At 39.1% G+C, this 12557-nt stretch overlaps 1 protein-coding gene across 1 annotated transcript in view; it reads left to right on the plus strand.

Annotated features, from left to right (window-relative positions):
* The window catches only part of dlt (codanin-1 like protein dlt), a 693339-nt gene that overhangs the window by 544301 nt on the left and 136481 nt on the right, over positions 1-12557 (plus strand). Inside the window, exons 3-4 of the mRNA XM_065232866.1 lie at positions 8355-8974; positions 9803-11282. Coding sequence (XP_065088938.1) covers positions 8355-8974; positions 9803-11282 — 2100 coding nt within the window. The remainder of the gene's footprint in view (positions 1-8354; positions 8975-9802; positions 11283-12557) is intronic.

Below are 12557 nucleotides of genomic sequence, written 5' to 3' on the forward strand. Positions count from 1 at the left end.
CAATTGGGTGGGGATTGTTAGAATTTTGAGAAATGTTAAATTTAAAATCTCAAAATTAAACTGAAACGAAAGTTATTAGTATTGCTATTATTTTGAACAATTTTACCTGGTGTCTCACTTTCCGGCAAGTGCTTCAAAAAATTTAATATTTTGTATTCGTAAATTTCAACATATTTGTAGTTCTTTGGCGAACGTTTCAGCTCAATTGATCATAAGTAAACAAATTTACATCATGTTAAAGTTGACCATTTTGTATGAAAATCGTCATGCACTCCTATTTTATCGAACACAGCTGTATGTTAAATTTCCAAAGAAAACCTGCGACCCATTGCTTGGATTCAATCAAATGGCAAAGGGGCTTAATTTGCATGGTTAGCCAAGGGCCCTCACTACAACGCTGTCTCAATGCTCGCGTTCATCGATTCAAACAGCGTTACCTGTGCTTTAATTGTTTAAGAGCATTATAATCCTGCATCTGTTATGATTTGAAACAGTTTAACAGTGCCATTCTTGACTTCACCGTAAACGCACATCAATGACAGAATCCATTACCCCAGCTCAAACCGATTGAAATATGAACCGTGGTCAGAAAAATGTTAACAAGTGCTAATTGTGACTCTTTACACGCTAGCTATTTGTGCTGCATCGTTTGAAGCCCTTTTTCATATTTTCACACATTTTCTGATGTTGTTTTGCTCAGCAACATTTCAGTGATTTAATTAGAAAAAAAAAAATAATCATGTTCAACTACGTCGTACCTCGTGGAAGGTGTGTGCATTCCAAGTTCGCTTGCTGACCCAATTGCTTCGATTAGCAATTTGTGCTTTTCTTTCTTTTCGTTTTTCCTTTTCAAGATCCAATTTTGAAGTCAGCTGCTCCGTACTTAGTAAATCGCTCAGCTGTTTACTTGCATCGAATTCCGATGAAAAGCGCAAGCTATCACTATCACTCCGAGCGAGGGGGCATGCAGTTGTGCATAAACAAATAGGTGCAAATGCATGTTTACTGCTGAGAAAGGGTATGTAGGTGGCAAAACCAGCGAAGCCACCACACGGATTAAAGCGCATGTTTGGAGCATGGCGGGTGCGGAGGGCGCCAACCAACCGTTCGTTGGCGTCGAAAACTAATATTCGAGCAATGGCTTAAAGGTGTAATAACAATAATAAACTGGAAATAATTTAATACACTTATTATTTAATCAGTTTGGCACGGTGCGGAGCTGGTTTGCCGGCTGTTTAGCAGTTCGGTTTCAATTTGAGTCATTTCTCCGAGTTGCTTCGCTCTTTAGGCAGTTATTCGGTTGTCGGTATTGTCGATTGCTACCAAGCGAGACAGAGAGAGAGAGAGAAAGAGATAGAGAAGGGGAGGTGTCGATTGGGTGTTGATCGCATGGTGACATAGCGTATAATTATGGCTTGTTGGCATACATGAATATTAGGTAAGGGTTGCACACACTTTCGATGAGGTTTTTCTTACTGCGATATTAATATGTATCGTATTCAGGAATGGGTTTCTCAATAGGCAACTTTGTCAGATTTTGGTTCACGGCACGGTAACTTAAATTGTTTCAAATTAGGTGTAAGAATTGTCTTTCTCGTAGGTATTCAAATAGTTTATACTATGGCTACTCTGCTGCCGACGTAACGACGTAACGTAAACGCCAAAGTAAAAATTGTTCTGGAGAAGTTTATCTCTGTTAAAGCAGGATTTACCATTTTAAAGGTAAATTTTCATCGCAGTTTGATTTCATTCGTACATTTACATCATCATACAAGAAGATGTTAAAAAATCGAATTTGAAATTATGTTCTACCAACGAGATTTTAAAACTATATTTTACAACGAAGCGACATTCGTAGAACAATCTTCACTATGTTGAAGAAAGGTACAAATTCAAGTTTTTTGGTAACAATAGCGTTGCGTAAGCGTAAGCGTAAGCGTAAGCGTTGTTATGATATACTTCGTAGATTGGATACTAGCGACAGTCACGTCTCTTCTGAAATTCTCAGTTAGACTACTTTCAGGAATAATGCTGGGTAGTAAAGATTGGTTCCAATCTAAACAAGAGAAACAGAAGCATGACTGTCGCTATTCCCGGCCACGCCCATCTTTACAATAACTAGAGATAGGGAAGGAAATGTTGATGTAGTACTTACTTAACGATAGGCCACCGACTTAGCGACACCCTCATAAGTGCTACGAAGTTGGAGGGTTGGGTAGGGTATTCGGTTAGGATTCACCTCAAGTTGGCGATGCAACCTAAAGTATGTATTGTTTATTTGTTGTTTTTTGATAGCCGGCTATCGAAAGAACATATTCATTTTGTTTAGTAATCATGAATTTTAAGAGTCATGACGGAGAGCTTGGGATTAAACCCATAATTTTCTGCTCAGTAAGCAAAAACGATCCCTCCAGGGTCATCGAGCATCCCAGAATCATAACGCTTCGCGACAATACAGGACTACGTTTTCGCTTGTAGTTGTAAATAGTTCCGAGGTTAATGTTCAATATCAAATATACAAATCATAAAATACTCTATAAACCTGTTCTATCATTATAGAAGCAATCATAAAACCATTAGGTTTTAAATGAGAGCAAAAGGCATATATTGTTGCCTTTAAGGCTTTTAAAAGTGTATCATAAAATCTCCTCTGTTTACAAATTGGATCCTCATAGTGAATAAAAACCAAATTTATGACAAGTATATCTCGAAGGATAAACGAAGTTGGAGGAAAAATTCAAGCGATGCTAACGACCGAAGGGAAGTCGATTTCAGTAAAATTTTGTTCTTTAGAAGAACCAGCACGTCCGGTGGAACGAGTATCATCAATGACTGAGCATCTGGTGAAGAAGAGTGAAGTGAGCGTGGTCCTCAGGTTCATAAAACATTGTCAAAACAGTCTGAACACAAACCAGCTTTCACCAGACCTTGTGAATAGATGAAAATCGGAATAACTTGTGTCAGTACTGACAGCAAACCACTGAAACTGTCAGTTAGCGGACACTAGTTGGTTTCCGATTTTATTGGGCGAAAGGGTCATCACTTGGAAGAAAAATTCATTCAACCATACATTCCTGCATCGTTTGATGGTGCATCCAGAACCATCCGGAAGAAGGGGATCTTTTCGGGAATGATCGAAGTTACAGCTGTGCGAAATGCGAGACGTTGTGAACACTTTCTGAGTAACTGCTTCCAGCCATCGGGAGAGAATCGCCTGGAAGACAAGGGGGGGAGGTGGCTGTCAAATACGAACTATCGTCGCCTACCTCGCATAACTGGTTCCAAACGTAAACAAGCCATAAGAAACCTACAGGGTTTGTTTACGTTTCGAACCAATTTCTTACAAGAATGATCAGTAGGCTTATTTGACAGCACGTCCCACCCCAGCTGGAAGATCGCTGAATCGCACAGCGCAACTATCGAAAGATAAACAAACTTTGACGTTTAACATTTTGTAGGTAACATTGCCGCCATAAATGCTGCCATAAATCTGAACGGGTTAGGATCAAGCAAAATGGCTTTAGATAAATACAATTCAGTCTACAAGTTTTCTTCATAAAAGCCAATTCAAAACCTTATGAATTTGTGAAGGATTTCTTGAAAGCAAAATAACTTTTTCACAAATGGCCCATGAAAATCAACTTTTATGCCTCTACCATATTGCAATTATTTTGTTTGTTTTTTTTACAATCTTCGATTTTCAATCTTTATTTCCTTGGATATAATTTTATTTTAGTTAATTTAGCAATTAGAAAATATTTAGAATGCAAAAATCACGAGAAACAAAAAATCTCGGCTAAGCTTAATGATCGTTCTGAAGAATATTTTTTATTCTTAATGTAAAATAATGATCGGATGGTATTTATGATTCCTTTTTTATCTTGATTGTTGTTTTTCTAGTGAACTTAGCAAGCAGCTAGGGTAAATGGCTTGGATAATGGTTTTAATTGTTGCCAAATAGCTTTTATTGTAGCTTAAATACGATTTTAAAATGGATCTTAATGCGTTTATTGTACAACCATCTCCAGGGTGGGTCAACTAAACAGATTCCAGCATCAATGAGGTTTTGGTGGATGCATCAATGGCAAAGCAGTCTGGACCAGGGTTTTATGAATGTTGTTTTATAGTGGCTTTGTAGTATTTCATAAAACTTAAAATGTTAATTTGGTAATCACATCACATCACACTCAATTTTGTTTGCCAAATCTCGATAAACTTTGCTGATATTTTTACACTAATTTCTTTTGAATAAAAGCTCAACCTAGGATACTAACAACACATTCAGGTTAAGGAACGATTCCTCTACCATTTGGTATAGTTTGTTGCAAGATTCAGCTTTTATTCGTGAGAAATCGGCAATTGATCTGTTTGTTTACAAAAACATGTACAGCCTCATCACGAATCAGTTCGGTATTTAGAACTAAGAACAGTTTGAAAAATTCTACCAGGATGTATGTACGTTTTGCCGACTTTATGACAGTTCTTGAACTGTAGCTGACAAAAAATAAAAATAGGGAAAAGAAGTTAACAGTGCGACAGTTTTTGTTCAACAATTTTTCAATTTTTTTCGAAGAAACCTACAAACAAGCCTTTGACTCCATTTGAATGGTATCCCGAGCAAAGTCTGAGATCAAATTGAAATCTAAATTTGATGTTGTGATTTCGCTGATAATGATTACTCAGGTTGCCGTCGTTTTGGTCGTTTTAACGGTTAAAATATCAAAATTAAGAGCAAAAAAATCTTCCTGTGACATTTGCTATCATTGAGAGCAAACTGAAAACAAAATTTGATATCCATTTTTCCTGGTGATAACAAAACAAGTATTCAATTTGATGTTATGCTAAGGCAATGAAAACAAAACCGCAACAACAAATTTCTGAAGAACAAAGGTACAGCAAAATGAAAACAAAATCCTAATACCTATATCAAATTTCAATTGTTTAAACTGAAATCAAATTATGATTTCAGTTTGATGTTGATATCTAAACTTGATATCAATTTGCTGTCATTTTGATGCTGGACTTTGCTCGGGATAGGTTTCTAGTTGACTTCTAAATTAGTAACAACCACAAATGTGAAGTTCCACGCAATTTTTAGAATTACTTGTAATTTGTCAGAGTTGTTTATTACTGCCCAATATGCCATTTTACACATTAATATTTCCTTAATAACTCAAATTGAATATATTTTTTATTATAAAATTGAAACTCAGGTAACAATGTGTTTAAGTTGGACGGTTCATGATCAAAAAGCTATGATTTTTTTCAAAAATGTGGCATTTTGGCAAATTCTGCCTACAGTTAATCATCAATTGAATGAAGTAATGAAATTGGGTTGTTAGCGGAATGCTTTAATAAAACAGCAAAAAAAGGTTATCTTCCATTTAATTCCACTTAATTAATTTTGGTATCCATGACAGATACGTATTTCGACTACAATGTGCAGTCTTCATCAGTGTCACCACTAAAGAACTTATCAAAATCTAACCCCCTTAAGTACTCATCCCCTAGGTATAAAAGTCAAGATCACAGGTAGTTTCATTTATATACCTGTGATCTTGACTTTTATACCTAGGGGATGAGTACTTAAGGGGGTTAGATTTTGATAAGTTCTTTAGTGGGAATGACTAATGAATGGAAATTAATTAAGTGGAATTAAATGGAAGATAACCTTTTTTTGCTGTTTTATCAATTGAATGTAAATATTTAAATACATTTAATTTACAATAAAAACGCTAATAATTCATAAATTGCCCACTGTTGTTATTTTCGAGATATTCGTATCCTAAAATTTAATAAAGGGTGTCCACAGTTAAATTGCAACACTTAGAAATACTCGCCAAAAATAAGTCTCTCAACCGATTATCATGGAATGTTCAGGGAATGTATTTTTGGTGTGTTTGGGGGATTGAGGTTCTTTCGGCACTGAATTAACCCTATTCGTCTTGTACCACTCCAGAACATCCTTGGAGTAGTGACAAGAGGCTAGATCCAGCTACAAAATTGTAGGAATGTTGCGTGATTTGAGAAACGGAAGCAATCGTTTCTTCAGGCACTCATTCATATAGACTTGGCCATTTACAGTTGTAATTGTTACGAAAGACTTGCTCTGTTTCCCGCACGAACAAATTGCCTGTCAAATCATGAATTTCTTTGGGAACTTCGACACTTTCTGCTTCTTGAGGGACTCTGAAACATCGCACTTGTCTTTCGCAGTCACATACTGGTTTCCCGGATATGTTTGAAGTCCGTTTTTACGTGTTCCATCGTCCATGATACACCAGTGTGGTTTTGTTAACTATTGTGCGTATAGCTTACGTGCTAGCGATATAGCTATCCTATTCTGTCGTTCATTGCGGTTGAGTGCTTTCTGATCCTTTAATGAACGTAGTCCTGCTCGTTTCATGGCTTTCTGCTCGAAACTTTTTGTTAGGTGCAGTTTTTTCGCGACATCCCGAACGGAATAGTTGGGTTTGCGTTTGAAGGCAGGAACCACTCGCTTGTGGTATGAAACACTTTTTCCTGCACTCACTTGCCTCCGATCGACAGTTAAACGTTCGCCAAAACGTTTTATGACACGAGAAACAGCAGATTGTTGGATTCCCAACCTTTTTTTTCCGATGGCTCGGTGCAAAAGGTGTGGGTTTTTGAGGTGAGTGTGCAAAATTGTCTCGTACACGCGCTGTTCCTTTGACTCCATTTTCAAAACTACTAGAAATTTCACAATGAAACTCACGCAGTGTAAACAATACACGCTGAGGCCATCACACCCGAAATTTCATTAAAATTAACCCACAGGGCAAAATTTAACAGCTTTTTTAAAGTGATGCAATTTAACTGGGGACACCTTTTAGAGGTTTAAACGTTCAAATTTTCGTCGATTCAAATTTGGCGATTTTTTTTAATCGGGCATTCAAAAAACTTGAACACCTCTCATTGTGTAGGATACCTCTGTTTTGTTTTTGCCATTTTCTATTCAATTGTCAAAATGGCGTGGAAGTAAGAGGAACAGCGTGTCAAAATTTAGCTTTCAAATTATTCTCACGTAGATTGAATGCGTCAGAAATTTGATTGCGTTATAATGAACGATGAAGTATGCTTCAAGGTGGATTTCAAGCAGGTCAAGAGTTTACACGGTGACCGGAAAAGGAAAGGTTCAAGATAAGATTAAACAGAAAAAAGTTGTCAAAGTTCCCGAAAAAAATACTTGGTTTGGCAGACGATTTGCACCTGTGGACTGAAAATCTAAATTTTCGTATCAACTGGCATTGTCAACAAAGATTTTTATGAAAAGAAATGTTTGCAAAACGATTGTTTCCACAGTTGTTCCGTACTGTTTTGGCCAGACTTCGCTTCCTGTCACTACGGGAAAATGGCTCAAAAACGTTTTACCGCCAACAACGTGTAAGTCGTACCCTAGGACAAAAACCCTCCAAACTCGCCGGAGCTGCTCCCAATTGAAAAAAAAAATATTGCGCAATCGTTAAGTGGAGCCTCAAGATAACTCAGAAAGCAGTTGGAAATGAGAAACACTTCAGCATCAAATAAATTTGATACTACAACGGTACAAAATCTGATGGAAGGTGTGAAACGTAAAGCCCGAGCCCGACAGTTCGCATTTGGAAAATTGGAAGCCTAATCAAATAATTTTCGTGTATTTTGTAGTCATTGACCTTCAAAAAGAAATAAAGTTTGATCGTTTATACAATAACATATTCAGTGTGCACTTAATCATGATTGACCCATTTTTTACCGTTCCACCCTTTAATCATGTTACTTGAAAATTTTACGCCCATATGGAATATTATTCGTGAGTGAGGTTCTTTAAAGCTTTCTTTTCTTGGGTAAAGTTATTCATATGGACTAGACCTAAAGGGTCAAGGGTGTAGACACGAAGACAATTACAGTTATTTTACAACATCAATTTATTATTTTTGATAGTAATCTACCTGTGGATTGAATTTACAAATCGATTTAAAATTTGATTTCATCCTGTTCGTCTTTGATACTTATACTAGTAAAATGTCGAATATTGTTATTTAACTTTCGTAACTTTAATAAAAATACAAACACCAAAACGCATACATTGATTTGTTAACAAGAAAGCTTGATTTGTTATCTTTTTAACATCCTTCATATACCATTATGATCTCATTTTTGTTATGATTACTGATAACTCGACCACATGGTTGTCAAAACATGTTATCCAGAACGCTTATATCCAAATATCAAATTATTGCAAAACATTTCAAAGTCAGTATACATTCTGATACAAGAGGTCGAATGCAAAATATAACATTATCTTAACACAGATTACAACAACTTACTTTTTCCCCTTTTCCTTTTCTTTCCAGTTTCACCAAATGCCCTCCATCGGTATGCGATACCCCGAAGAAAGTTCTCCCAGCAACAGCAGCAGCGAGCAGCGCTCGCAATAGGAAGCTGTCAATCACATCCACAACCGATCCGACCTGCACCGACGCCAACGCCGGTGTCAACAATGTACCCATATCGCAATCAATTTCCATGACAGCACCGCATGAAACAACGACGACGACGAAGGGAACATCTCAATTACTGATGACGTCCGGCTGTCTGAAAGGCGATACGGGTGGGACCACCGATGATAGTAGTGGTCGGGAAGGACACGCAACCGGAAGCCGCTCCCTACCGGGACGATCGATCTCGCGTGATTTATTCGATGGATCCACGGCGTCAACGACCGCGGAAGATGATTTTCAGGCGGGATTTCGAAAGCTTGACCACGATGCAAAGTCGGTTGCATCTGCTGCTGTTGTTGTACCAGCAGGTGAAGGATGCAATCAATCGCAGTCCATAGCCGCAGCATCGGCAGCTGCTACACAATCGGAGCGGCCAGCTGCAGTCGGATCGTTTACCGACGATGCTGTTTCATCATCGTCAGCTGGACTGGGTGATATCACCAGACGCAGTTACGAAAGAATTGAAAACGAAAGTAAGTGTAAACCCTTTTCTGTAATAGGTCTGTTTCTCTGTTTCTTGTTGCGCTTAGTAACGATCAGGAAAGGGTCTGCGCAGTAGAAATGAGATCAAAAATGATTTACTTTAAGTAGACAAGAGGGAGGTAAATCATCTGTCCGTGTGGCACTGACTGGTACAATTGTTTCACGGTAATTTGAGTACCATTGCAGTGAGTTAGTAGCAACAGTATAATGGAATATGACAAGGAAAAGTTGATAATTCTTTGATTCTATATAGGGGAATTTACGTATTCTCGTCAATCTAAGCAGCGTCCGCACTTCTATTAGCATTTTGTCAGCGTTACGCACATATATCACGTGTCTGTTTGTTAACATTCATCTGCTGCTTGCTTCTCTATCCATTCCAATCGACAGAATTTTTCAAACCGGTTTGAAAGCGATTTTACAACGCTCCAAACTTCTCAGGTGAGTGTGACTATTGTCGGCAGCCTCTTTTTCTTCGGCAACCTTCCCATTAGAACTGCGTGTTAACCAGCTGTTCTATTATCGGCAACTCGAAATCAGCCCCATTTTGTAGTGCGTATACTTCATTTGAAGAAAAATCTGGCATAATAGGATTGCTCGGTCGTACAAATATAATCAGATTGAAGCTGAAAGACTAAAGAATCGTTTGAATACATTCAGGGAAGTGTGTTGATGGGAAAACATAGTGAAATTATCGTTTAAATTTTGGTTGCCGAAAACAGTCAATGGGTGCCGAAGCCAACATTTACCCTACATTAGCTTGCACAGTTAGTTTTGGGATTTATTGTTTCTCAATTTGTCCTAACTCTCTATTTCAGCTACCACTGCCACGTCTTTCATCGACGCACCATTTAGTCCCATCAACAATTTACTGCCAGACAAAGGAGACTTCCCTACCAGTAATACTCCCAACCGAAGCCAAAATGCCAAACCTCCTTTGCATGAACTCAACACCAGCACTCCAATCGTCAATCCTGGCCATCGGTCCGGTAAAGGTTCACGTAACTCTTGGACCATGGATTGCTCAACGCCCAACACTACCAGCAACGTTCCACCGGTGACGGGTAACGGTTCACGCTATGACTCACGCCGCAGTCACGATCGATCCTTTGGCAGCAACACCAACACGAGCCGCCAGACTAGCTCACCTTGCCTGGCTGACTTCATTACCCATTCGTCGTTAAAATCGAAATCGCGAAAATCAACAGCGAATAACAGTAAAGATACTAGCGGCAAAGTGAACTCGCTCTTCTTGGAGAATGACTTTCCGGGGCTGCAAGCCTCGATGCAGTCGTCGACCCCCGGAAATGAGCAGCTAAATCGAAGCAAAAAACGTGTTACGCCGATCACGGTCAGTAAGACACTCACTAGTCGATTAGGGGCATCCAGTTTTGAGCTAGATAATTCCGTCAGTCCAGTGGAAGGAAAGTCCAAGCGTAGAATTGCTCCAACCATCCTCAGCAGGTCGTCTTCCAACAGACATGAGTTCAACAGTTCTTCCTTCAAGTCGGATAATAATCTGATTAACCTAACCGAAGACAGTTTGGAGCTGGACCTTTCTGAGAAGGACGAACGTGGTTTGCTGCGGAATTACAAAGACATTATTAAGAGCAACTTCGAAAACGTTGAAGAGCAGAACCCAGACACGAGCAAAAAGCTTCACGCTGCCCTCCGAAACACAATCAACACGCCTCGAATAATGTCCGAATGTTTGAATGTGCCACCCATTCGAATCGATTTGAGTCGCGTAACCCAACCGGTGCCAATCAATCGCATGGTAGATGTTTACACGCTCCTTATCGACCTTAACCTTACGCCAAACATCCTGTCGGAGCTATCGTATTTGATCAATTTAATTAACACCGAATTCGATCCATTCGATTCCGCATTGGTTGCCGTCGAAATTGACTACACCAAACCCACTCACGTTGAAATCGATTACCAGAACCTGTTGAAGAATCTCAACAATTGCGTGTACTTTGCGATGGAAGTACTGAACCGCCAGAAAGCCCTTCTAGCACTACTCGACAGCACCACGCTCAAGGTGCTTATCGAAAACGAGCGAATCTGTAACCTGAACCAATATCTTCACGGTTATCTGAAAGAAATTCACGGACAGAAGCTTCAACTGGATAGCAATGGACAGAAGCTGCTGGATGCGTCGGCAAAATTGTCGAATGTTTCTTTTGGCAGCAATGTACTCTACCAGCAGGAGGCGGACACTAAGGAACATTTTCCTTCGGATAAGGAATTCGGTGCCTTCAAGAAGCAACGGGATGCATTCTGTACGATCTATAGGTGAGTGGAATGTCGATTTCTTTCAACAATTTACTGATTCCATCTTAATCCATGTTCAACAAGGTGTCCTCCATTAGCAACCGATTTGCCTAATCAATCAAGTATTCAACCTAAGCTCACGCTAATTTTCCGACCGATTAGTAGAGCATTTCATTTCGTCCGACCTAGTTGACTCGGCACAGCATAGCTACACAAGTATTATCATGTTATAACGTCAATTCAATAATAATTAATCAGCCGGGTAGGCAAAAGTGGGTAGTCAGGCACACGGTAAAGAAAAGAAAACGACCGCCTCAAATTTGCGGTGCACAAATCGGGACCCAAAGGAGCGCCGCCGTGATGAAGCTCGTTTCAACAGTAACCCTTTCTTTCCCAGAAGCTTTTTCGTTGTTTTAGGATGTCAATATCAAAAATATCAAATCCACTTAAACAGTTTTTGTTTTAAATTAATAGTATTTTAATTGTTTTTCAATAGTTGCTCAGATGAATTCTCAAGAATATATATGGATGAGAATAATGAGCACACGGGGAAGCTTCAATGAGTACTGACTATTTAATGGTAGATTGACAAACATGAGACGGCCCGAAAAGTTGTGGATCACCTGTGCCACCATGGGAAGGCGAGGGTTAAGCTTGTTTGAAGGATTTCCATTCAGTCATTCCTAATCCGCGCTAAACACAATCGGGTAAACGTCCTCCGGTAGCGACTGTGCCTACCGACCCGCAACATTGTTTGTCGTCTCTATGCGGCATGGTTCATCGTTTTATCGAGTTCTGCTCATCATAGCCGAGTCGATGGTGGGTACGAAGCGGTAATAAATTATTACGGAATCATGATAGAGCTATTAAAATTTACACTTTAGTTTTGATAGGCAATTCGGCTCGCGTCGTCGCGACATACGTTACTCATGCATATTTAAGGCGATGACGACAAGGGATGAGACCGTGTTGCCGGAAACGGTGAAAACTTTAGGCAACTCGACTAGAATTTTGCTTCATACCTCAAGTCATAGGTTACATGATTTTTGAAAACGGTAAATGATAGGATCTCTTACATCGATACACTCGTGCAAATAACGGTGTCATGAAGCACTGTTGCAATTTCAACTCATTTCCCCCTCTGAAAAGACATATAGAGCTGGCGCTGTGATATGAACTGGGGTCTTAAAGCACAACGTTGGTATTTTGACGTAGGACTACGTCTTTGATATCTATATGGGGGTACACTTTGTGAAAACCGAAAATGGAACATGTAACAAATTAAGAAAGATTTTG

This window comes from Ochlerotatus camptorhynchus, unplaced genomic scaffold, assembly GCF_037179485.1.
Source record: "Ochlerotatus camptorhynchus isolate MF236.1 unplaced genomic scaffold, CSIRO-AGI_Acam_v1.1 ptg000379l, whole genome shotgun sequence".
Taxonomy (NCBI): domain Eukaryota; kingdom Metazoa; phylum Arthropoda; class Insecta; order Diptera; family Culicidae; genus Ochlerotatus; species Ochlerotatus camptorhynchus.